Source organism: Bos indicus, chromosome 26, assembly GCF_029378745.1.
Source record: "Bos indicus isolate NIAB-ARS_2022 breed Sahiwal x Tharparkar chromosome 26, NIAB-ARS_B.indTharparkar_mat_pri_1.0, whole genome shotgun sequence".
NCBI lineage: Eukaryota > Metazoa > Chordata > Mammalia > Artiodactyla > Bovidae > Bos > Bos indicus.
The window spans coordinates 42,953,500-42,980,377 of record NC_091785.1 but is presented as its reverse complement, the minus strand read 5'-3'; the positions used below and the strand labels follow the sequence as shown (position 1 = coordinate 42,980,377).

Here is a 26,878-nt window from a genome sequence, read left to right as displayed (position 1 = left end):
TGCCGACCTCACATTTAGATGTGCCTTAATGAAATCTTGCGGACTGAGTGAATTACTGACTCTTTCATGACTTGATAATCAAGCTCTAAAAGAGTCTCCTTTTCCCCCTTGTGCATAAATAGATATTTGAAGGAAACAGTGAAAAGGAGATCCCTGTACTGAACGAGCTGCCCGTCCCCATGGTGGCACGCTACATCCGCATAAACCCCCAGTCCTGGTTCGATAATGGGAGCATCTGCATGAGGATGGAGATCCTTGGCTGCCCGTTGCCAGGTGGGTCTGCCCTTCTGTGCTTCCTGCAGGGAGGGAACGCCGGTGGAAGACAGGTGCTTAGCCAGCAAGGTGAATAAAAATAAGCCACACAGTCTTTTTCTCATCTAAGAAAATTACCACATCTATTGCAGAATATTTAGAAAACACAGGTAAACAAAAAGAAAACGAAAATCTCCTAGAACAACACTCAGAAACACTCTGAGCATTTGGGGTATTAAGGTAACATGCCAGCTGTGGTTTTGCCCACTGGGACTTTAAGATGATGCTTATTTCAAGATTGAAAATTCACCCAGCGCTGCTGCTCAGAAGCAGGCAAAAAATTACATAAAATGTTTTTGGTAACGTGTTTAGTTGCCCTTGAGTGCTCTTGCCACACTGGTTACAGGACGTGGCGGAACTTAGTTTCAAACTTGACCGTGTACATAGTCTCGCTCTGCTTACATAGTGAAGCCTCTTTCTGTTTAAGTAGCTCCACTTGGTTGCCTGAATCTTTGGGTGCTTGTTCCTTTGGCTTGTGTTCCCCTTTCCCTGTTTTCACATGATGGAGTTGGGTGTAACCCCAGGATGGAAGGAAATAAAGGGCTTGAATTAACATGCGCTTTTTGCATGTGGAGCTTTGCTGGTGTCTGCTCTGGACAAGCTAATCCGGTCTGGCTTGCAGCTCTGTCGGCTTTTCAGAACCTAGGGATTTGTGTCTGTATGGAGCCTTTTGTGGGCTTCCCTGGTGTCTCAGATGTTAAGAATCTGCCTGCGATGCAGGAAACCCAGGTTCAATCCCTGGGTCAGGAAGATCCCCTGAAGAAGGGCATGGCAACTCACTCCAGTATCCTTGCCTGGAAAATCCCACAAACAGAGGAGCCTGGCGGGCTAGAGTCCTTAAGAGTCAGACACAACTGAGCTGCTGACACTGCTACTGGAACCTTTTGTGGCGGCTTCTTCATCCTCACCAGACATCTCCAGGGCAGGAAGCTGGCCTCCAGAACACTCCTAAGGCCCTTCACCAGAGCCTCTAGGAATTTCCGCCTCCTGTCCACCCACAAGCAGGCCACGGCAAGCAAGGAGCACAGCTTTGGGTTACTCTCCTGTGCTTCCTCCTCCAGGGAAGTCTCAGCGTTCCTGTCTTATCTGAAACTCAGGCCTTACTATCTCTGGGTCCCCTGCCAGGAGGAGGGGCCCCACCAGCTCTGATGCTCTCAGGTGCTTCTATATCCATCATGCTACTTCTATAGCCATCCCAGCCCCCACCGTGAACTTACACTTACTGAGTTTTCAGAGTGTATTTCATATCATTCATTGCTTTTCCCTCAACCCTCATGATCTTGCTTCGCCAAGTATGAATTTATTCAAAACAAACTCTATTGGTGAGAAAGACAAGTCTGCTCACCTGCTATCTACTTACCTTCCCACCAGACAGATTCTTGGCTCCTTACTTGTGCTTACTAGATTACAAACTTTTTTCATGTCACTAACACTATTGGAGACCATCTATCTTGTGGGTGTTTTTATCCACCATATCTCAGGTTTTCAAACTGCCTCTTATAGTTGGAAATTCAGTTGTTTGATTGGAAAATTGGAAATACAGTCGGAAAATCAGTTTGATTCTTAAGAATTTCACAGTGGACATCTTTGTTTCTGTGTCATTGTGCATGTCCAAAATTATTGGGTGAATTATGGGATTATTGCTTAAATTAGATGATGGTACAAAAGACCCTGATGCTGGTCAAGATTGAAGGCAGGAGGAGAAGGGGACGATAGAGGTTGAGATGGTTGGATGGCATCACCAATTCAATGGACATGAGTTTGAGCAAACTCCAGGAGATGGTGAAGGACAGGGAAGCCTGGCGTGCTGCAGTCCATGGGGTCGCAGAGTCGGACACAACTGAGCAATTGAACAACAGCAAGAGGTGGGATTGCTGGTGGGAAAGCAGTGTGTGTGTTCAAGGTGGGTCCAGAGAAAATGTGAAGGCCTCCCAGTGTGGGACCCGGGCCCCCTTCTGTGGCTCATTCATCCTGGGGTGGCGATCACAGGGCCTGCCCGCTGCCGCCGGGGTCCTGCTGGGCTTTGCTGAGCTCACTGCGTCTGCAGACACAGACCCAGGCAGGGGACCGTGAGGCCGGCTTTGTGCTCGGTTGCTCAGCATGGCCTCTCTCTGCTTGCTTTAAAGGGCAGGGTCACGGTTTCTCTCTGAGGGCAGGAATTCATCTGTTGTCGGTTGAGGGCAAAGGGCAGCCTGTGAGAGTCTCATGAAATAAATATTTTCCTGTGAAGTTATTCTTGGTGTGTGTGTTTGAAGACAGGTCCTGGGGGCAATTTAAACACAAAGACAGAGTTACAGTGTGAAATCTGGATGGGTTTCAAGTATGGCCTTGGAATGGTTCTATTTTCCAACCCCAAATATTTAGGGCCGTTTTTCTTCTAGAAGTTGCTTAGCAGTCTGCCCGGAGGGGAGCTGGCCTTTGTACATGCCACTGGTGGTGGTCACATCTGAGGTCCTGGGGTGGCTCAGGGGTCCCCACAGCCACGTGGGTAGGTAAGTCTTGTTCAGTTGCCTTTCTGTCAACATGGTTCCTTTGTGCAAGTTAATGAGGCCAGAGGCAGAGGTGACCCGACCAAGTCAGTCACTCAGCCCAGCATGACTTTGTGCTGGTAATGCAACCGCCCAGCGTCTGTTCTTCCCGAAACTCTTGTTTATGAAAAATTCATTTACCTTTGCTTCTGCTTCTCTTTGTTCTGTACTCAGTTTCCCTGCGAACCCTCAGGTTGGGGCAGAGGAAGGGGAAGATGCTTTTTAAGTCTTCATGAATAATGTTTCTAGAAATTTTGAACTAGAACATGAATTACCCTATACATGGCCAACTCATTAGCAAAGACCCTGATGCTGGGAAGGATTAAAGGCAGGAAGAGAAGGGGACGACAGAGGGCGAGATGGTTGGATGGCATCACTGATTCAATGGACGTGAGTTTGAGCAAACTCCAGGAGATGGTGAAGGACAGGGAAGCCTGACACGCTGCATGCTGACATGCAAAGAGTCGGACACGGCTGAGTGACTGAACCACAGCGACAACAAAAAAGCTCCAAACTAACAGAAAAGGAGGAGGGTTGTTTAATGGTTGTAGTTTCAGTTTTGTAAGATGAAAGTATTCTAGAGATCTGTTTCTACAACAGTGTGAATTTATGTAATGCTACTTAACTATACTCTTGAGCATGGTTAATCAGAAGGTTTCCTGGACTTGGGCGAGCAGCCTGGTGGAGATGCCGTGAGGTGGGTTATACGAGATGGGGCAGAAGATAAGCACGGATGACGGCTCAGTGCAGGTGCTGCAAGGTCAGGTTACAGGAGATGGGGCGGAAGATACACGAACGTCAGGCTGCCCCCTTCTTGGAGCCACGTGGAGCTGTGGGTTTGATGTTTTCACTCACAGTAATGACTTGGGATCAAAACAAGCTCTGCCAGGGGTCCACGTCTCCCCTTGTTCCTCTTGGAGCGACCTTGTCACAAGAACAGTCACATGGGGTTGGACAAGCGCAGCTTCTCCTCATTAGGGAGCCGAGCACCTTGCAGAAGGGGTTTGGTGCTATTTGTGCTGCTGCCAGGTCATCTCTGCTCAGGCTCTCTGTTGAGGCGTCAGGGCTTAGGGTGATCATAAGGCCGTGAGTGACAGTGAAAGTGTTAGTCACTCAGTCACGTCTGACTCTGTGTGACCCCATGGATTGTAGCCCGCCAGCTCCTCTGTCCATGGGATTCTCCAGGCGAGGATACTGGAGTGGGTTGCCATGCCTTCCTCCAGGGGGTCTTCCCTACCCAGGCACTGAACCCAGGTCTCCTGCCTTGCAGACAGGGAAGCCATAGGTAGTGGGCATTTCCTTGGGTGAGGGGCTGGCCTCGTGGCAGGAAAGGAAAAGGGCTGCAGTGGCTGCATTCCTCGTGTCCTGTTAGTCCTCAGAGAGCACTTTGAGGTCAGCCGTTGTTTTCCTTTTTAAATGAGGTGAAACCGATGTAACATGGAGTTAAGCATTTTAAAGCATACAGTTCAGTGCTGCTTAGTGTATTCACAAGACGGTGTGATCGCTGGCTCTCTCTGGTTTTCAGAACTTTGTCATGGACCCCAAAACACCCTGGACTCACTGAGTAATCACTTTCGAATCCCCTTCCTCCATCTCTGGGTAACCTCGAATCTGCAGTGTCTGTGGAGTCACCTGTTCTGGATAAAGTGCATCATGAGCTCAGGGACTGCAGATAGCAGAGAGCCCCTGGTCCAGTAAAGGTAGCCTTTCCTCTCCCAGTTGAGAACTCCCTCCCATCAAGCAAGATCCCAGCCCCCAGAGCAGCAAACAGCTGAGCGGAATGGTCCGAGAGCTGGGGTGTTCCCTTGGATGGCCACTAATGGGGTTTCTTCTGCGACTCTGACCATCCTGTGGAGTGAGCTGGTGCTGGATTTGGGAGAAGAGCGTGTGTCCACGTCAGTGAGGAGCCAGGGATGTTCAGGGTGTGCAGTCATTTCCAGAGCTGCCATAACTCAGTACCAGGAAGTGGGTGGCTTTGGATAACAGAGTTATCATCTCAGTTCTGGAGGCGAGAAGTCCAAGATCAAGGCATAGCAGGGCGGTTTCTTTGAGAGGCCGAGCGGCGGCGTCTGTTCTTGCCTCTCCCATGGGCTGCTGTGGTTTGCTGTCTGATTCTGATGCTCCTCAGCTTGTGGGTGCCTCGCCCCCGTTGCCGCCTACATCATTACATGGTCTCCCCGAATGCTTCTCTCTGCGCTCACCTTTCCGCTTTGGATAGATGCAGTCCTAATGGAATGGGGCCCACCCTAAGCACCTTATTTATACCCAATGAGCTCTGTGAAACCCCTCTCTTCAAATAAGGTCACGTTCTAAGGTCCTGGGGGTCAGGACTCCAACATATCTCTTTGGGGTGGGGACATCACTCAACCCAAAACGGGCTGAATAAGTAGACTTGTTGGGATGGAGCAGGATTTTGAGTCGTTGAGTAAGAGAAGTGAAGGGGGGAGGAGGTTGTAGACTCCTCGATCCCCATCTGGAGTGAGTTTATTCCCATAACTAAGGTGTTCCAGAAGGAATAAGATGGTTTTCAGTACATCTGATGCATGAAGCCAGCCACATGAAAGGAAGCAGGAGGCTGATTCTCCAAGGCACCATCTGTGAGAATAAGGTCTTGCAGACTGAATCAGGCCTTCTGTTTCAAACGTCGGAAGTCCTACTCAAATTCGCTGAAGTGAGGAGGGGGAGAAAAGGAAAATTTTAGTTCACAGGAATAAAAGTTCCAGAAGTAGATGTGACTCTGGCTTCAGGAAAGAAAGGGTTGACAGTCTCGGGGTCTTCTTGGTGCAGTCAGGGCTCCCCTCCTCACCAGCTTGCAGGCAGGGAGCTTGGCCACTAACACCCCAAGCTCATCCACCATGTGAGTTGACTCCGGCAGGAGGCCCTCCTCCTATGGCTCTGGAGAGAAAATCATCTTATGAGCCCAGCTTGTATCCTGGGATCATCTCTGAGCCAGTGGCTGTGGCCAGAACATGTGTATTTTCACGGGCTGGGCCTGGGTCACATGCCCATCCCCGTGAGTGTTGGGCGAGGCTGTTCCATCAGAAGCATCTGGGATAGATTCTGCACAGGAGATAGGGATTCTTTTATCCACAGAAGAAAAAAGAGGACAGTGGGTTTGGCTGAATAACAGTGTGTGCCTGCAGACTCTGGGCCCCAGGGTGGGGCAGCTGAGTTTGGTTCTCACTTACCTACAGTGTTGAGCTCCTAAGAGGGTCTCCATAAAACTTAATCCAATCAGAATAAGCAGACAAGTAAAGAAGTATTTGTACAAAAGGTGGAAGGTGGAAAGTTGTGAAAAATGCTCACCTGGGGTTCCAAGACAATTCTGCAACTTGGACCCATATCCTCAGACAAATTGGTTAGTCTCAGGGAAGGAAGTTACCAAACATGAAGATATTTCATATGTACAGTTCTGGGCTTTTCTTCAGTCCTTTTTAAGAACCTTGAAGGCATAACTTGTGTTTGAAGACAAAAGGGGCATTTCAAAAAGAGTTTTAGAAAGAGGTTTTGGGGACTTGGAGGGTGGTGAATAGCTCTTAGGAATCAGCTTGTGGGTACATTCAGGGTCAAGTCGTGTGAAAAATGTGCTTTACCTTGACTTTGAAACCGACAAGTTTGGAAATCGAAGGGCAGGTGGCTTGCCAGACAATGCAGTCAGCCGGCCCTCCCCAAAGGAGAGAGCTTGGAACAGAACTGGGGGCCTTTGCTAAACCTGAGATGCTTTTGCTTCTTTTCTGAACAGAATACCAGCTTGCTGCCCACCTCCCCCATCCTCACCCCCTGCATACATTATTTGCTTCTAATAGTGTTACTGGAAACCCTTTTGTGATCATTAAAAGCCGCCTTTTTGGCCTTCGGGTCTGTGTGTGGTTTTCAACCTGCTGCCAGCCTTTAAGGGAATCCCTGGTTCCACGTGGCAGTCACACCCTGCGGCCGTGGGATGCAGACAGGCAGCCGGCTCAGGTGGTCTCAGTGTGTGTGATATTGCTGGCAGTGTCCTCAGTACTTTAACATGGTGCTTCTCAAGCTTCTGGATTTTTTAAAATCGTGCATTCTGATTCAGTAGGTGTAGGCTGTATCTTGGAAGCAGCTGGTGTTGCTGGTCTTGGCCTTGTTTGGTGGCACGAATTGGGACTCTTTGCTCCTGGCCCCACTGGGAGCAAGTGATCCTCCTTCCATCACCTGCCACGGCCACCACCTGCAAATTGTCCTTGGAGCCACTTGGATCAGACACCTGCTATGGTTCTAGCTTTGCTCATGTGGTTCCTGAGTTCGTAGGTTGACCTGTCTCTCTACATTGCAAGGAGACCTGAGCTGTTGAGGATTCCTGGCTGCATGGAGATGGAGGTGGCGGTCGTGAGCCTGGCTGAGGCTCTGTAGATCTCGCAACTTTTTGTCAGGTCAGGAAGGAGTCCTTAGAGCCCACGAGATGGTCCTTTCCCCCTTATCCTTCTTCTAGCTCTTCCTGCTCCCTCTTCCCTCCTTTCTTCTGAGTGTTCTTTGTTTTTTGGAATTACATAAGCAGTATCAGCTTATAAGTTTGGAATTATATAAGCAGTATCAGCTTATAAGAATGAAAGAAAGAAGTCAGTTTATACAGAAGAGAATCAAGTCAAGAATAGACGTCTCCTCCCCCGTCCCCAGAGGTCACCACTGTTAATGCATCCTGATCATGCCTGTTCGGGTGCTTTGGCTTCAGCAACAGAAGCACAGCCCCCACTGGCTTAGCAGTTCGGGAAATTCTTTATCTCACTTGACTGAAAGTCCCAGAGGAAGTTGATGGGGATCTAGGGTTGGTTCACTAGGTAACTATTGAGGTTCTCTTCTCACTCTCTCCTCTGTGCCAGTAAAGGTCTTCCCTTCAGTCCAGACTAGTAAGAGTGGCCAGGGGTGCTGTGCTCTGATTGGCTTAGACCAGTCATGTTGTACCCCTGCAGCTGAGGGCATGAAGTCAGTTTCCTAGAAGTGGAGAAGCAGGGATTCCCAACAACACAGGGCTCCTGTTAGGAAGGATGGAAGCGGACTGCATGTTGGGTGAGCAACTGATAGTGTCCACCACACTTCCAAAAATTTCCATGCAGTTGTGATGTTCATTCATGAATTCATTCATTCATTCACTATCCCTTCCTTCATTTAGTGTGACAGTTTGCCAGACACTAACAATTTTATATTATTAATATATTATATATAGTACATATATTATAATAAATTGTTAATAGCAACTTATTAACATTGTTAATAAAATAACAATGGCATCACCAACTCAATGGACAGGAATTTGAGCAAGCTCTGGGAGATGGTGAAGGACAGGGAAGCCTGGCGTGCTGCAGTCCGTGGGGTCACAGTGAGTCACACGTGACTGAGCGACTGAACAACAAATACTAACAATGAATCAGTGAGGGAGGCACCACTGTTCCCCTGTTTATGGGTGAAAACACTAAGGAAAAACTGCCCTAGTGACTTATCCAAGGTCATGCAGCTCAAGAGTACAAGAGCAGAGATTGGAGCCCAGGCATTCTGGCTCCAGGTCTGTGCTTTCCCCACTAGGTTGGTTCTGACTCATAAAATGCTTCTTGAAATTTGGCTCTTTAACCTCTGTGCGAATGCTAGAAGCTGGAGGTTGGGCTATGTCCCCACGTGAATCAGGCCCCTAACAGAGCCACTATAAGTAAAGGAGTGATGTGGATGAATTCAAAACCATGTTTCTGTCCCTAGATCCGAATAACTATTACCACCGACGGAATGAAATGACCACCACCGACGACCTGGATTTTAAGCACCACAACCACAAGGAGATGCGTCAGGTAAGAATCAGGTTTGTCAGAGGGAAATCTGTCTCGTGCCCGGGAGCATTTAGGTGTTTGTGTTTCTGTGGTTTGTTGAGGCCACACTTAATCTTGTGGTTTCAAGGTTAAGAATGCCTTGTTGGGGTTGGGGGCGCCCAGAGGAAGCCTCTCTTTCCAGCAGGGGGTTGAAGCAGAATTCGAACCCAAACTTTCTGATTTAGTACTGTAGCTCTTCCTCCCACACTGTTGGTGGGAAGTTGGTGCAGCCACTCAAGAAAACAGTATGAAGTTTCCTTCAAAAACTAAAAATAGAGCTATACCGTATGACCCAGCAATCCCATACCTGGGTATGTATTCAGAGAAAATGAAAATTTTAATTTGAAAAGATTCATGTGTCCCAATGTTCATAGCCGTGTGTTCATCAAGAGATGACTGGCTTTAAAAGATGTGGCATATATATATACACACACACAATGGAATATTAGCCATAAAAAGAGAATGAGCATTGCCATTTGCAGCAACATGGATGAATTAAGAAAAAATTATCCTTACTGAAGTTAAGTCAGGCAGAGAAAGGCAAATGTTATGTATGACACCACTTATATATGGAATCTAAAAAATAACACAAATGATTTTATATGCAAAATAGACTCACAGACATAGAGAACAAACTGTGGTTACTAAGGGAGAAAGGGAGGGTTGGAAGGATGCATTAGGAGTGTGGAATTAGCAGATCCAAATTACTGTATGTAAAACAGATAAGCAACGGGATTTACTGGATAGCACAGGGAGTTACAGTCAGTATCTTGTAATGATCTATAGTGGAAAATAACATATATATTATATATATATATATATATATATATATATATGTATGTATAAGTGAATCACTTTGTTGTACTCCTAAAACTAACTTGATATTGTAAGTCAAGTATACTTTAATTAAAAAGATACTGTAGTTCTGAAGAATCACTGTGGGCTTGAGAGGTAACACTGGTTCAAGGACATTAGTCATGTGCAGAGCGGAAGAAGAAAAAGAATCTAGAACAACACTAGTGATCAGGAAGCTCTCACACAGCACCTCCATCTATTTCCCTCCATTAGGAATTTACGTGTGTTAACCTGGTCAGTCTCTATAACCGCCCTGGGAGTGCAAGATTATTGTTGTCCTTATCTTACTGATGGAGAAATGGAGTCACTGAGGGAATATATAACACCCCCTTGTTATTCTGATTCTCTGATTCTCAGTATTAGAATCACTGGAAGAAATCTGAAAAAATACCTATACTTGAAACCTGCCTCAGGCCAATTGAAGTAGAATCCTTAGGAAAAGGGACTGGGTGCTCGCTTCGGCAGCACATATACTAAAATTGGAACGAAAAGGGACTGGGGATCTAAAGTTTTAATGAAAGCTCTGCTTGCGATTCTAATATACAGGGAGGTTTCAGAACAGCTGGTTGATACCTTTATGGCTGTTAGTGCTTTAGTAATGTTAGGAGGAAAAGACATTACAGATGAAATTGTCCTCAAACATAGATACAGAAACCAGGTACTCCAGAAGTAAGTCAGAAAGAGGAAAGCAAATATCATACACTATATGATAAATATATGTGGAATCTAGAAAAGCTGTACTGATAAACCTATTTGCAGGGCAGGAATAGAGACTCAATAGAGAACAGACTTACAGACACAGTGGAGAAGAAGAGGGTGGGACGAACTGAGAGAGTAGCATTGAAACATACACATTGCCATGTGGGAAATAGACAGGTGGTGGGAAGCTGCTGTACAGTACAGGGAGCCCAGGCTGGTGCTCCGTGACAGCCTGGAGGGATGGGATGTTGTGGGAGGTGGGAGGGAGGTCCAAGAGGAATGGGACATGTGTATACCTGTGGCTGATTCGCGCTGATGTACGGCAGAAACCAGCACAGCATCGTAAAGCAATTATCCTCCAATTAAAAATAAAAATTATGAAAAAAGAAAAGTAATTAAAAAAATAAACATCTCCACGATAATTAAAAGCAAAATAAGAAAGAAAGAAACCGGGTACTCCTGAGCTGTTGACAGCATTTGCACATTGGGTATGGAAGGGAGAGTGGACCAAGCATTTAGTAGGAGGGGCTGAAACAGCAGCCCAGTGCTGTCATGCTTTGTCTGAAACCCCTGTTCAGCATTCCCCCAGCCTCGTGCTAGAAAGCCCAGGGAAGTGCTGGCAAATGGAGAAGTCCTTAGATATCAAAGAATCTGCCTGAAGAGACAGAGCAGAGAAATAGACTCACAAAGGTGTTTAAGGAACAAGTGTTCACCGAAGGCCAAGAGAGCATGGCTCAAAGCGAGGGCTCAAAGGTGCAAGGGAGGGAGCCAGCCTCCGCACGAGGGCAGGAGACTTCCCTGAGGTTGGAGCAATTAGGCTGCGCCACATGGGCCCTCTGCCTCAACACAGGGAATCAACAAACCTGGGTTCGTCCTGATATCATTTAATCTGAGATCCTCACACAGCTTCCAGACACCTGTCAGCACAGATGTGGAGGTGGGACATGCTAAGGAGATTGTCTTGCTGTCTGGCTCTGCAGAAGTGAGGCTAATAGGCTCGGACTTGAGTCTGTGAGTCATCCCTGCCACTCTCCATCTTCGGGTGTTGATGTGACTCCGCTCAACCTTCCATTTTATGAAGCATTTGTGTCTTGACTCAGCTTTGTTCAGTGGGCATCACAGGATATCTTTGTGCCCAGAAATGAGGCAAATAACAACTCAGCTGGTACAGTTAATGTCAAAAGCAACCTATCTAAATGCATTGTAAAATGAGCTCACTGCACAGAGAGTCTGGTATCTTTAAACAGTTGTCCCACGTGGAGAATGAGGGCTCCTCTCATACGAAAGAGCTAATGGCTGTGCTTCATTACCCTGAGGGACTCTGGTCCCCATCATTTGGTAGGTATCAGACTAAGAGGAACCTGGGAAGGCAACCGGCCCCTGCAGGGGACAGTAGGTGACCACTCCGAGGTTCCTGGACCCTGCAACTGGAAACTGTCCTGGGTGGGGGGGGGGGCATCTATCAATCCCGAAGTGTTCAGGCCAGAGTGGCTTGCCATTTGGATTCCTGGTTCCTGGGGATGGGAGAGAAGCCAGCACTTTTAGCGATACCCTGTAGGGAGTCTGCTAAACGACTGCAGAAATCTTTCTACTTCAAGTGAGGGGACAATGTTAGTTTATCCTAGTATTGAGAGAGACATTTGCAAAAACATAAAAATGAGAAGCAGTCGCAGGAGCAGGGAGTGAAAAGAGAAAACAGAACAGCTGTTGCTTTGGAGGGGAAAATCATGAGAATGTGAGCGACTCGTGGAGGAATTCTTTCTGGAGCACTGGCTTATAAGACACTGTGCTCCCCACAAGGGAGCCCCCAGGGGGCTTGGGAGGGGAGAGGGGGAGGGGAGCGAGGAGGCTGGAGGCAGTCTCGCGAACACTGATACTGTGAGGCAGAGTGAGTTAATTGCTCTCAGCACTGAGAGGACTTCACACCTCATGTAACCATTTATAATCGCTTTGTCATCTCTGTGTCTGCATGGACTTTACCCTTCGCCTTCATTTGGGACCATGAGAGCAGACACTCAATCGTCTTAAATCCATAAAGTGTATGGGATTTGTTGTTGCGGGGAGATATGTGGGGGACAGGAGGGAGAGGTGGCTGGCGTCGTTGGCCATGGTTGGGAAGGGATGGGGTTGCAGGTGAGGTCAGCTGTGGTCCAGGGCCTGTGGCCGGAAGAGACAGAAGGAGGGGGGGTCCCAGCAGCAAGGACGGGGAGCAGGACCATGGAGGTGGGAGGGTTGGCACTCCACCAACTGTCTTCTGGTTTTGATCTCCAGGGCAGCTAAGGATGGTCCTGGGCAGCAGGCTGTGGGACCGCTGAGCTCTTGACCATGGGGGTGGTGATGGTGGCAGCAAGCCAGGGCAGGACCACAGGCAAGCCCAGCTTCGCGCCCATGGGACACCTCCTACATTGGCTCTCTCTGGAATTCCTCCCTCTGGAATTCCTTTTCACTTGATCCGGACAAAGCAAATGAGTTAAGATGATAGAAGAGGACTTTTTCTCTTCTCACTTCTTTCTTTATTTTTTTAAAAATCCATTGGATAAACAACATTGGATCCATATCAAATGCAAACCAAAAATCTCAAGGTTAATCCTCCATGAACCCATGGCTTTCATCCCCACTCCATTTCTCTCCAGGGTTTGCGTTTCTATGTTCACAGAATTCATGCAGTTTTGATCAGACTATGGTTAGCCGCTTTGCCCAGACTGTCTCACGTCATGTTGGATCATTAGCCATGTCTCATGCTGGCTTCGTAATTGTCATTGAAGTGCTGCAGGATGAATCAGAATTTCCTCAGCTATCTTCCTGCTCTGGAGCTTCAGGATAGCACCACACTTGTAATGAACAGTGAGAGAGGATGAAACAGGCTACAGCCAGTGTCATCATGCATGTAACTTACCGTGCTCTTTATGAAAATTTCCTCTGATGTATCCCTAGAAACTGAATTACCAGGAAAGGGGCTCTTTCTTCTGTCTCCTTCAGGACAAGAGGGAAACAATAGAGACGGGGGGATTCAGTAGCTCCCAGAATATGATTTATTCTGAGAAGAGGAAACAAGAGTCTTGAGGATAATGAACATCTTACAAAACCCACTTCTCTCAAGGATAATGTTTCCCTACTGGCCCTTTCTAGACACTTTTCCTAATTACCCATTATAAAACTAAGGAATAAGATTTTGTTTGGTAAGGTTGCACTTTGGAGGGTCATAAAGCTTGTAAGAGCTAAGATTTTTATCCCCGGGAGAACCAATTTTCACTTCCTTTGGGGTGATGTCACCCTTGTTGAGGATGCATGCTTTTAAGGCCATCAAGAAAATTCTGTCTCTTCCTCTCACTTTAAACTTCAAGACCCAAACATTTACCAGTAAGACTCAAACTCCAGAATGTCCTTTTTGACTCTCTTCAGAAATAAGCAAGATGGATCACCAGCTGAGTCTTAGATGGTGCCTGTGGCCCCCAGAAACGTTGGCTCAGATGGTGACGAATCCGCCTACAATGCAGGAGAGCTGAGTTTGATCCCTGGGTTCGGAAGATCCCCTAGAGAAGGAAATGACAACCCATTCCTGTATTCTTGCCTGGAGAATCCCATGGAGAGAGGAGCCTGGTGGGCTACAGTCCATGGGGTTGCACAGAGTCGGACACGACTGAGCGACTTTCACTAAAACTTCCTAAAGGGAGTCTCCAAATGCCCGTATTCTTGTTCCAGTCTGTAGAAAAGATACTTGTGATATCAAAACACCGAGAGGAAAACCTGACTGGTATAAAAATACTGCAGTGGTGTGTGGAGGATGAAGAGGTGACTCTGATGACTCATGGTCGAGAGTCATCCCATCCTGAGATGCTGTGTCCCTGGCTGACTGCTCATCCTAGGGAATATGCCATTTGTCTTTTTTTTTTTTTTTCAATGTCAAGGTAGAGATTTCCAGCACAGGGGGCCCGGTTCTCAGGCAGCTCTTTGAAAGGGGAAGGAGGGTAGGCATTAAATGGCAGCCAGGCTCTGTGCTGATCACCTAGTTAAGGATGAGCCGAGTGGCTCTGTGTCTGAAGAACCGGTCACTGATCTGAACGCAGGACAGGGGACCACCGGCTGACCGGGGTTTGGGGAGGCCCACACTGGTAGCAGAGAATGACTGTGGTCAGCAGGGACAGGTGTGCGAGGCCTGGTCAGATAGTGCTTTGCGCCGGGCCATCCTCCAGAACGGTCCCATGTAGAGCAGACAAAGGAGGTGGCAGGGTTGATTTTGATTGCTTTACTCCTTCATGGACAGAGTGCTGGCAAAGTAATGCTCAAAATCTTCCAAGCTAGGCCTCAGCAGTACATGAACCGAGAACTTCCAGATGTTCAAGCTGGATTTAGAAAAGACAGAGGAAGCAGAGATCAAAGTGCCAACATCTGATGTATCATAGAAAAAGCAAGAGAATTCCAGAAAAACACCTACTTCTGCTTCATTGACAATGCTAAAGACTTTGACTGTGTGGATCACAATAAACTCTGGAACATTCTTAAAGAGATGGGAATACCAGACTACCTTACCTGTCTCCTGAAAAACCTGTATGCAGGTCAAGAAGTAACAGTTACAACCGGACATGGAACAACAGACTGGTTCCAAATCAGGAAAGGAGTATACTGTCACCCTGCTTATTTAACTTATATGCAGAGTACATCATGTGAAATGCTGGACTGGATGAAGCACAAACTGGAATCAAGATTTCCGGGAGAAATATTAATAACCTCAGATATGCAGATGACACCACCCTTATGGCATAAAGCAAAGAGGAACTGAAGAGCCTCTTGATGAAGGTGAAAGAGGAGAATGAAAAAGCTGGCTTAAACTCAACATTCAAAAAGATCATGGCATCCGGTCCCATCACTTTATGACAAATAGATGAGGAAACAATGGAAACAGTGACCGGCTATTTATTTGGGCTCCAGAATCACTGTGGATGGTGACTGCGGCCATGAAATTAAAAGATGCTTGCTTCTTGGAAGAAAAGCAATGGCAAACCTAGACAATGTATTAAAAAGAAGAGACATTACTTTGCCAACAAAAATCCGTATGGTCAAAGCTATGGTTTTTCCGGTAGTCATGTATGGATGTGAGAGTTGGACCGTGAAGAAGGCTGAGTGCCAAAGAACTGATGCTTTTGAACTGTGGTGTTGGAGAAGACTCTTGAGAGACCTTTGGACTGCAAGGAGATCCAACCAGTCAATCCTAAAGGAAATCAACCCTGCAAATTCATTTGAAGGACTGATGCTGAAGCTGAAGCTGCAGTATATTGGCCTGATGCGAAGAGCCAACTCACTGGAAAAGATGATTCTGGGAAAGATTGAAGGCAGGAGGAGAAGGGGATGACAGAGGACAAGATGGTTGGATGGCATCACCAACTTCAACGGACATGAGTCTGAGCAAGCTACGGAAGATGGTGGAGGACAGGGAAGCCTGGCATGCTGCAGTGCAAGGGGTCACGAAGAGCTGGACACGACTGAGTGACCGAACAACAACAATGACAACCTGGACAGATAAGGACCCATGAGTCCAAAGCCCTGGCTCCACCTGGTTCTAGATGGGTGACCTCGGGCAAATCCCTCAGTGGTCTCTCTGAGCCTCAGTCTCCATATCTGTAGAATGGGTTCAGGCCCCTTTGATTACCTACTTCAATTATCTACTTCATTGGTGTTTGTCATGATAAGACTCAGTAGAGAAATAGAACTTGCTGTGACTAATGACGTCAATACCGAGTCTCTTATTAAAACTTGGTGCCACTCCTCCATGGCTCCTGCTCAACCCTGCGGTGTGTATTCCTCACAGTGAGAGTTGTGACGCTAGATCAGCCTTGCTTGCATGTGGTTTCTCCATGGGTGGTGGGTTTCCATCTCTGCCATGGTTGGACAAGAGTCCTTTACAGTCGTCTTTCTCTTTCTCTCACCTAGATATTAAAACACAAAGTGAGTTATCATAAATCAAAGTATGTTTCCCCCTTGCGGGAGTGGTGAAAAAATCAAACCTTGAATGCCTGACCAGGGCTGCAGTTATAACACCTCGTAGGTGCGTAATGAGAGCCAAGCTCCAACAGCAATGAATCCTCCGCTCCTTTAGGGATGCCCCCCAGTGCCCCGCGATTGCCCTCCACGCATCAGTGCAGAATGCCAGAAAGGCAAGAAATGCAAAGAAATTGCAGAATGCAAGAAAGGCAAACCAGTGTGATGTCACTGCACTCTGATAGAAGTTCTACCTGATACCATTTTTCCAGTTCTCGTAGCTTTCAACCTACTATAATGTTTGCAGCAGATCTGTCTATGTACAATTTACCAGGACATTTTATAGATCGTTTGGCTGATAGGAATGATTTGAAAGGTGCATCGAGCACGTCCAGGCCCACGCTGCCCCTCTGTGAGCCACGCCCTTGCTCTATCACCGCTAGCACAGCTCCTGCTCAGCTTGAACAAGGATGGAGCTCTCCCTGGTGGGCACACGCCCAGGCTGGAATGCCCTCGCTCACTGCTTGCATGGAACCCAAGCTTCCCTCTTGGTCTGTAAAACTCATGTACTCTCCTGATGCCACCATGGGGAAGTGTGGCTGGTCTGGTGCCTGGCAGGAATGTCCTTTGAATCAGAGCTTCTTTCCCTTGGGGATGGCACAGGGGTTTCACACAGAGAGAGCCAAAGCAACTTACCAGCTTACCCACAGGTTCCTGCTCAGAGATGGAGGTGTGGCAACCTCTGGTGGATGTGTCTCTGTCCTTCACCCCTGTCATTAGCAGACCCTTATCCCCTCCTCTGGAAGCTTGTCTGACAAGCTCAACTATTAAAGCAAAATTCAGGAAACGGCATGTATGTATTTGACTTTTCTGTGGAAGCCTGTGTCCCCCACCCTCTCACAGCATGGCTCCCATTACCTCATGCCCCTTACTTGGCACCAGTGAAGTGGCGATGGTCCAACTCCATCTGCTGCGTGCTGTGGGCACCAGGAGGGCAGAGCAGCCTGATGTCATAAATGCTCATTAAAGTATAAGACAACATGATGTTCAGTAATAAATACTTATTTAGGCAAGGGATTCCCTGGTGGCTCAGACAGTAAAGCATCTGCCCACAATGTGGGAGACCCAGGTTCGATCCCTGGGTCAGGAAGATCCCCTGGAGAAGGAAATGGCAACCCATTCCAGTACTCTTGCCTAGAACATCCGATGGATGGAGGAGCCTGGTGGGCTACAGTTCATGGGGTCTTGAAGAGTTGGACACGACTGAGCGAGTTCACTTCACCACTTTAGGCAGGGCTATGGCTGCCCACTCCAGTATCCTTGCCTGGGAAATCCCATGGACAGAGGAGCCTGGCAGGTTACACTCCATGGGGTTGAACAGAGTCGGACAGGACTTGGGGACTAAACCACTACCACCAGCATAGAGAGAACAGGCTGTCTTTAGGTAATAAAGCCACCAAGGGAGGTGATACCACCACCCAGGAGGGTGATAAGCGCAAGCCAGAGGTGCTGGGAGACAGGGCAGGGGGAGCAGAAGGGGACCCTTCCAGGCAGGGTGAGAGCATGGTGTATGGGAGGGTGGGGGTGTGCAGGGGGCCGTGGGAGGGGGCTGTCTCCTTGAGAGCTCTGCCCACTATGGCGTATAGCCATCATGGCTCAGAGCCATAAATTTGTCTGATTTTGCAGTTGATGAAGGTCGTGAATGAAATGTGCCCCAACATCACGAGGATTTACAACATCGGCAAGAGCCACCAGGGCCTGAAGCTGTATGCCGTGGAGATCTCCGACCACCCCGGGGAGCACGAAGTCGGTGAGGCTGCCCGTCTGCAGTGCCCTGGCCCTTCGAGTCTGGTGCTTTCTTAAAGAGCGAGGCAGAGGTCACTCTGAGAACATTCATGAAGCAGAGCAGGAGCTGGCTGTGCACCCACTCTCGCAGACAGGTTCTGCCAACTTTGGTTCTGTGTAGTATACTCTTGCCTGGAGAGTTCCATGGACAGAGGAGCCTGGGACGCTACAGTCCATGGGGTCACAAAGAGTCAAACACGACTGAGTGACTAACACTTTCACTTTGGGGCTTACCTCGTGGCTTAGGCTATAAAGAATCTACCTGCAATGCAGGAGACCCGGGTTAGATACCTGGGTTGGGAAACTGCTCTGGAGGAGGGAGTGACAACCCACTCCAGTATTCTTGCCTAGAGAATTCCATGGACAGAGGAACCTGGTAGGTTACAGTCCACGGGGCCACAAAGAGTCGGACGCGACTGAGTGACTAACACTCTCACCCCACATTGTATGATATAGGCTGTCAGATTATTTAAGCTGGAAGTACCCTACTTTTCTCCAAATGGACCACACTTAATTCTGTTCTTCTCTGAGACCAGTCACACTAACCAAAAAGGAAAATGGCTGAGATGCTTAAGACAGACTGCTTTCTCTGGAGAAAATTCTGAACTCTCTGGTCATTAGGGGTTGGAATTAGAGGTGATTCCCTTAATCTTCTTTTAAATTTCCATCCTATTTTCAAGCATTTCCTGTTGTTAGCCACTTCTCATTTAATCACTCCCAAACCTGTGTTCTCCTACAGGTTAGGGGATGCAGGGTCAGGGTGGGGATGGGTGAAAGATTTTTCTTTTTGCTAAAATTGTGAGCCCGTTGGAGATGCACTGGAATTTAAATGTAGAGATTTGTCTGATTCTCTTGACTTGAATGTTCATCAGTATTCTAGGAGTTTCTCTCAGGAATGTCTTTTAACGTGTGAGGGCTTTATATGTGGGTAAAGTCACATTTCCTCAAAAGCAGTAGCTTGGCCAGTGAGGGAGGCAGAAGTGCTGTCAGCTCATGCCCAGCACTGATAAATCCAAGTGAAAAGCTGAGCTTTGAAAAGAACAAGGGCAAAGACAGCTCCCTCACAAAACTGAGTCATTGCTGACTTCCCATGACACTGTTTTCTGCTTGCATTTATTTATCTCCGCATCTTTATAAAACTAAATACAAAGTCCTTTTAAGAAAAAGAATTAGCTCCCCAAATAATTGCTACGATTTGTGTTTAATTTGTAACCTTTAAACCCTAAACCCTGTGTTATTTTATCTATTCTTGCCAAATAAGTTGCTTTGTGGCTGTTACCGTCTAAGGTTTTTTTTACACATTTTCTCATATGCCTATCTGGGAGCTAATAAAAATTGTACTGATATAGCTTCAGTTGATGTGCAAGAAGAGATAAAATTGTACGTTGCTGTTATTCAGAGATTTCTTTCCTAATACAATGTGCTGAGGACTGTTTTGTTGTAAGCATCCGATACGATCGTCTGTTTTTTCCCATCTTTGAGTAAAGGTGAGCCCGAGTTCCACTACATCGCCGGGGCCCATGGCAACGAGGTGCTGGGCCGGGAGCTGACGCTTTTGCTGATGCAGTTTCTGTGCCAGGAGTACTTGGCGGGGAACTTGCGCATCGTCCGCCTGGTGGAGGAGACCCGGATCCACATACTCCCCTCCCTGAACCCCGACGGCTACGAGAAGGCCTACGAGGGGGTAATGGATGGCTTCCCTCCCCCAGCACCGCAGCCGCCCCCACTCCCTGTCCACACACGCACGATGCACTGAGCCAGGAGTTGACCTGAATTCCGCATCACCAGCTTTCTTTTTCAGTGTCTTTCTGCTGAGTCGGGGGGAACCCGGAAGGTTTATGAAAGAGGCATTGCACTAATTGAGAATTATGGGGACCCTGAGAAGTTGACACACTAACAGATTGAAGAAAAGGATGCGAAAAACAATATTGTTATATATACAATGGGGCCAATAAGACAGAATAATAATTACACCTAACATTAATTGAACACTTAAAGCATATTCTAACCTTGATGATTACCTATAAATCCTCTCATCAGTTTTCTGAGGACAGCTGTTTTTATTATCCTGATACATGGTTTATGTTTTATGTTCTGGTTATAATATAGAATTTATAGGTTATAGTTATATATGGAATATATATATATAGAATTATGTAGAGATTACAGTTAGTATAATGTTGTATTGTATATTCATAATTATATATCACACCATCTGGGAATAAAATGGCAAACTATACTTCAAACAATGGTGCCCATCAAATGCAGATTTACAGATTTTTGCTTTTGTTTATTGGTGCAAATAGTTGGTTAGAGATTTGTGTTGCTAAATCGTGAGCCAGAATTGCAGCTGAACATATTAATATGGCAACTCTTGATTTTTGCAGTGAGAGTCTTAGACTTATTACTGCTTGGAGTTTCATTCAACCAGTGTAGAAGAGGTGAAGGCAGACGAGTCAGGAGAGAACTAACCCTTTTCTGAGGACTGCTCTGTGGCAGGATGACTCTGTACATTCCCTCTTGGGAGTGGGAATGATAATGACTACATAGAGTGGGAATAATAACAATAATGACTACATTATCCATCACCCACCAAACAGTAACAGATTATTAGCCAAATAGTCTCCCTTGGATGTCATCTTTGTGTCAGAGGGTGTTTGGAGGCTTCGAGGCACACCCCAGATGGAGGCCGACATGGAGCGGTCTTGTGTGTGAGAGACAGGGGGGTCCAGAGGTCTGTGGGTCCCTCACATTCTGAATTGTCTCCCAGGGTTCCGAGCTGGGAGGCTGGTCCCTGGGCCGTTGGACCCATGACGGGATTGACATCAACAACAACTTTCCTGACTTAAACACGCTGCTCTGGGAGGCGGAGGACCGACAGAACATCCCAAGGAAAGTTCCCAATCACTATATCGCCATCCCCGAGTGGTTTCTGTCTGAAAATGCCACGGTGAGTAAAAATACCCATAATCTGTAGAGCAGAGGAGGCCAAAGCAAACACCCACTGCCTCTGGCAGAGGATGTAACATTTAAGAGCAAGACGAAATCATTTATTCCCTTTCAGGTCTTCTCCAAAACTAGGGAAGTGTGCTAGATAATAACTACCTATTAAATTGAAATGTGAGCAGATTCTTCCCAGAAGAGAAATCATTTAATTAGATTTTTTGCAGTACTTCCAAAAAAAAAAAAACAAACCTTCACCTGAATTGTGCATATTCATTAATGTCATTATTACCCTTACGTTTGGCAGTGCTGTGAAATTTCAGTGACATTGTCCTTAGACCTCACTGATTGCTTGAGATATCTTGTTTTTATTTCATGAGTCCCTGTGGATTTATTACTCATAGTGCTTCTTTGGAAAGAAAAATGCAATTGGATGGGAAATATTTCCCCCACATTTCTTAGGTCTTAGCAAAAAGTATCTTGTAAAAGAAATAATCTTCACAAAATTTCCCATGCCTCTTATTGTCTCTTCTGCTCACTGTAAATTCTCTTATACCCTTAGTCTCTGGCCCTATATGCTCTTTAAAAAGGTCTGCATTGATTGCTGTACACGTGAGTGTTAGGTTTGGCTATACCAACAGAGAAAGTGGCTTAAAGAGGTAGAAATATCAACAACCTCAGATACACAGACTATACCACTCTAACAACAGAAAATGAAGAGGAACTAAACAGCCTCTTGATGAAGCTGAAAGAGGAAAGTGAAAAAGCTGGCTTAAAACTCAAAATCAAAGCACTAAGATCATGGCCAGTCCATCCTAAAGGAAATCAGTCCTGAATATTCATTGGAAGGACTGATCCTGAAGCTGAAACCCCAATACTTTGGCCACCTGATGCGAAGAACTACTCATTGGAAAAGACCCTGTTGCTGGGAAGGATTGAAGGTGGGAGGAGAAGGGGACGACAGAGGATGAGATGGTTGGATGGCATCACCGACTCAATGGACAAGAGTTTGAGTAAACTCCGAGAGTTGGGGATAGACAGGGAGGCCTGGCGTGCTGCAGTCCATGGTTGCAAAGAGTTGGACACGACTGAGCGACTGAAGTGAACTGAACTGAAGATCATGGCATTCAGTCCTATCATTTCATGGCAATTAGGTGGGGAAAAAGTGAAAACAGTGACAAACTTTATTTTCTTGGACTCCAAAATCATTGCTGATTGTGACTGCAGCCATGAAATTAAAAGACTCTTGCTCCTTGGAAGAAAAGCTATGACAAACCTAGACAGCATATTAAAAAGCAGAGACATCACTTTGCCGACAGAGGTCCATATAGTCAAAGCTATTGCTTTTCCAGTATTCATGTACAGATGTGAGAATTGGACCATAAAGAAAGCTGAGTGCCGAAGAATTGATGCTTTCAAACTGTGGCGCTGGAGAAGACTCTTGAGAGTCGCTTGGACAGCAAGGAGATCAAACTAGTCAATCCTATAGGAAATTGACCCTAAATATTTATTGGAAGGATTAATGCTGAAGCTGAATCTCCAATACTTTGGCCACCTGATGCAGAGAGCCGACATGTTGGAAAAGCCCCTGATGCTGGTAAAGATTGAGGGCAGGAAGAGAAGGGGACGATAGAGGATGAGATAGTTGGATGGCATCACTGACTCAATGGACATGAATTTGAACGAACTCTGGGAGATAGTGAAGGCCAGGGAAGGTGGGCATCTTACAGTCCCTGGAGTCACAGCAAGTTAGACATGACACAGCGACTGAACAACAGTAACAGCGAGGTAGACTCTTTTTTTTCTCTTTTCACATAAAGAGCCCTGGAGGCAGATGGTTTAGGGCCTGACAGATAGGAGCCCTGTGATCATCAGGAAACCAGAGGTCGTCTTTCTGCTTCCACATGATAGCAGGTGGACTTCTATTCTCGGGGTCATCATAATCCAAGATGGCAATTTGTCATGCCTTTGGAGGAAGAGGAGAGAAAAGGCTAAAAAAAAAATTCCTCCTCTCAGATAAGTCAATGCACTTTAAGAGGCATTCCTAGAATTCCTACATAATACTTTTGTTTAAATCTTATTGGCCAAAATTTAGTCAAAACATGATATTGGTGCACCAGAGGGAAGGCTGGTGAATGCTACATTTTAGGCAAGCATATTTGCAGTCTCAAAAAGAATCATTAATTGGCTTCTCTTCTTGAGGAATCAAGGGAGAAAGGATGGATAGATAGAGGGCAGCTCTTCTTCTTTCTCAGAGCTCCAGCTCACGTCACACGTGGGTACCACTTCCTGGAGGAGGGCCAGCCTGGTTGCCTCATTTAGCGTTGCCCCAGATGGTGTCATCCGGTCTCTCAAGAAGCAAATGATGGGGACAGACAGTACTTAGGATGCCCATGGACGGCTTATGGGGGATAAAGGGCTTGGACCCTCTGGGTCTTCCAAATCCTTTCTCAAGTCCTAATTCCATCCTAGAATTCTTCTTTTTCAAGCTAACGTACTAGTGACATCTGGCAAAGCTGAGGATTCAAGGGATGTTATAATTTGGGAACCCTTGGACCAAAATTGGAACATGGTTGCCAGCTTTCTTAGCCTTGAGGTGCTAAGAGAGAATTATTTTAGCACAGTGATGGGAAGTCCATGAATTTCAGTCTTTGCATTAAGATCAGAATTTAGTTTTTGAGCCTGTTCTTTTGAAACACAGGGAGAATTACACAACCCTGCCATCACCAATTCCTTTCTCAGTTACGGACAGGTGAGATAGATAAAGTGATGATGATGAAAGTGCTGTCCCTTCAGTCATGTCTGATTCTTTGTGACCCCATGGACTCTAGCCCACCAGAATCCTCTGTCCATGGGATTCTCCAGGCAAAGATACAGGAGTGGGTAGCCATTCCCTTCTAGGAGAGAATCTTCCCAAGCCAGGGAACAAACCCAGGGCTCCTGCAGGTGGATTCCTTACTGTCTGAGCCACCAAGGAAACCCCCTGAGATAGATAAGAAATCAGCAAAGATAGAGATTTGAATAGCAACTAACAGCCTTGACATAGGAAACTGTAAGAATTCTACAAGAAGTAGGAGTATTTATTGCTCTGAGTACTCCCTGGAGCAATTTCAAAAATTAATGGCACTCTGGGCTATAAAGGAAACCTCAGCAAAGTTCAGAAAATGAGAGACAGGCAGACCATGATTCTTTCACCACCATACAATAAAACGAGCAGGCAGTATGAAAAGAACTCTAAGTAGTTAGAAAATTGAAAAAAAAGAAACTTCTAAGTAGTGGGTCAAAGAAAACTTCACACTGGCAACTAAAATAAGTAGAAATTAATGATAATGAGAACACTAAATATAAAAATTGGTGGCTGTTGTTCCTTCTCTCAGTCATGTCCGACTCTTTGCAACCCCGTGGACAGCAGCATGCTAGGCTTCCCTGTCATTCACCATCTCCTGGAATTTGCTGAAACTCATATCCATTGAGTCGGTGATGCCATCCAACCATCTCATCCTCTGCTGCCTTCTTCTCCTTTAGCCTTCAATCTTTCCCAGAATCAGGGTCTTTTCCATTGAGTCAGCTGTTCTCATCAGGTGGCCAAAGTATTGGAGCTTCAAAATTGGTGGAGTACAGCAAAAAATGCTTTCAGGAATTTATACCTTTGAATGATTACATGTCAAAAGAAGAAAGATTGAACATCAACTAATGTAAGAAGTAAGCAAAAGGATAACAGAAGAAGCCCCCAAAATGTAGAAAGATTTTGATTAAAAAGAGCAGAAATCAATGACATGATAGAAAAAACCAATAATTTGTCTGCAGAAAGAAGCATTTGATAAAATTTAACATTTGCAATGATTCCTCAGGGTGAGGAGAACAGTTTTAAATGGCATTTATTATAAAAGATTGTTAATTTCAACTACATCAAAATAAGAAAGCCCATTCATCAGAAGACTTTCAAAACTATCATAAGAGCAGGTTAAAAACTGAAGTGTTATTTGAAAATTATTTAATTGGAAAAGAACTAGAATTTTTAAAAGAATAAAGAAAAACAAATGAGAAAAATAGAAACAACAGAAAAATGGGTAAAAGATACACAGAGGCAATTCATGGAGGAGGAAACATATGGTCAGAAAACAAGGAAAGATGTTCGGTATTACTAGTGCTAAGGAAATGCAGATAGAGAACATTTGACATCCATTGGTTGGGAAGATTAACAGTAGCCAAGCATTGGGGAGGATGTGGGACAGTGGATCTCTTACTCATTGTGAGAGCTGAAATTAGCACAGTAACTTTGGAAAATAACTTGATTATTTTATAAAGTGAAATATGTATATATCTATGACTGCAGCTATACTTCTGGCGATTTAGGCAAGATAAGTTTCACCACAGGTATAGGAGATCTGGATTCGATCCTTGGGTTGGGAAGATCCCTTGGAGGAAGGCATGGCAACCCACTCCATTATTCTTGCCTGGAGAATCCCCATGGACAGAGCAGTCCGTGGGTCACAAAGAGTTGGACTTGACTGAGCGATTAAGCACATCTTAGCACAGCCCATCAGAAGACAGCACAAGTTAAAAAGCAGTGCTGTTCACTGTAGCAAAAATGGAAAATTTTCTACATGTCCATCATAACAAGAACAGATAAACGATGAAATCTTCATATTGAAGTGGAAAGACTGAACAATTTAGCTTTATACAACACAGATTAGTCTTACAAACATAAGTTAAGAGGAGAAATTTACAGAAGACAATAGTATGTTACCCACCCTTTTTTTAGATCAAAAGAAAATAAAGCCAAGTAATACATACTTAGGCATATGTGCGTGCTTGCTCAGTCGCTCAGTCATGTCCAGCTCTTGGCGACCCCATGGACTATAGCCCACCAGGCTCCTCTGTCCATGAGATTTTCCAGGCAAGAATACTGGAATGGGTTGCCATTTCTCCTCCAGGGAATCTTCCCTGACCCAGGGATTGAACCCTTATGCATACATGTATGGAGTTAAACAAAAGAGACTCAGAATCATTGTTTAGGGTGTAGTAGTTACCTCTGAGTGAGAAGCAGGAGGATGGGACAGAGGGAATCACAGATGTGTGTAGAAACGATCAATAAAAGCTGACCATTGGGATGGATGGTAGGTTCACAGGTGTTTATTATATCAAAACATGAAAGAAGAGGATGAAGCATGGATCCACAATGATCCTGCATTGTGAGCTGAATTCTATGCTTCATCCAACCAAGGCCCTGATGTGTTTAGGAAGAAAAGCAAAGCTTAATGAGTCCTTCAGGTTACTTTCATTCCTTAATCAATTTGCTATACAGCAAAGTTAGACCATTTCTAATGTTTACTTCTTTTCCATTATTAGGGTTTTTTTTTCTACTGAAATTATCTTCAGAGATATCAGTAACTTATGACAAATATTTGATTCATTGATCAGTATTTGATCATATCAAGCTTTCCAGTTTTAGCTTCTATTTCCTGGCTTTCTTCTCTCCTTCTTTCCTTCCCTCCATGCCATTAACCCTCTTTCCTTCCTTTTTTTCTCTTAACTTTTTAATCATAAAAAGTTCAGCATACAAAATTAGAGAGGGAGCTGTAGAGAATCCCATCCATGTACCCATGTCAACGTCAACATTTATAAATTCACATTTCATCTACATATTCAGTCACTTTCTCCTCCTCTCCAAGACTATTGAAGAAAATTCTAGACATCATGTCATTTCATCTGTAAATATTTCATTAAGTATCCTTAAAAGATCTCTCTTTTAAAGCCATAAATTACTATTATATCAAAATAAGCTATCTCTTAATATAAAATATCCAATCAGTGTTTGCATTTCTCCTATAATCATTTCCCATCTCTCTCTCTTACAGTCTGTTTTAAGTGGGCTCTAATGAAAACCCATTCATT

At 45.6% G+C, this 26,878-nt stretch overlaps 1 protein-coding gene across 2 annotated transcripts in view; it reads left to right on the top strand.

Annotated features, from left to right (window-relative positions):
* Positions 1 to 26,878, top strand: part of CPXM2 (carboxypeptidase X, M14 family member 2) — a 136,712-nt gene that overhangs the window by 94,425 nt on the left and 15,409 nt on the right. For both annotated transcript variants that reach the window (XM_070781051.1, XM_019953160.2), the window contains 5 exons: positions 123 to 273; positions 8,556 to 8,644; positions 17,879 to 18,002; positions 19,525 to 19,721; positions 20,808 to 20,987. In XM_070781051.1, the coding sequence (XP_070637152.1) occupies positions 123 to 273; positions 8,556 to 8,644; positions 17,879 to 18,002; positions 19,525 to 19,721; positions 20,808 to 20,987 (741 nt within the window). The remainder of the gene's footprint in view (positions 1 to 122; positions 274 to 8,555; positions 8,645 to 17,878; positions 18,003 to 19,524; positions 19,722 to 20,807; positions 20,988 to 26,878) is intronic.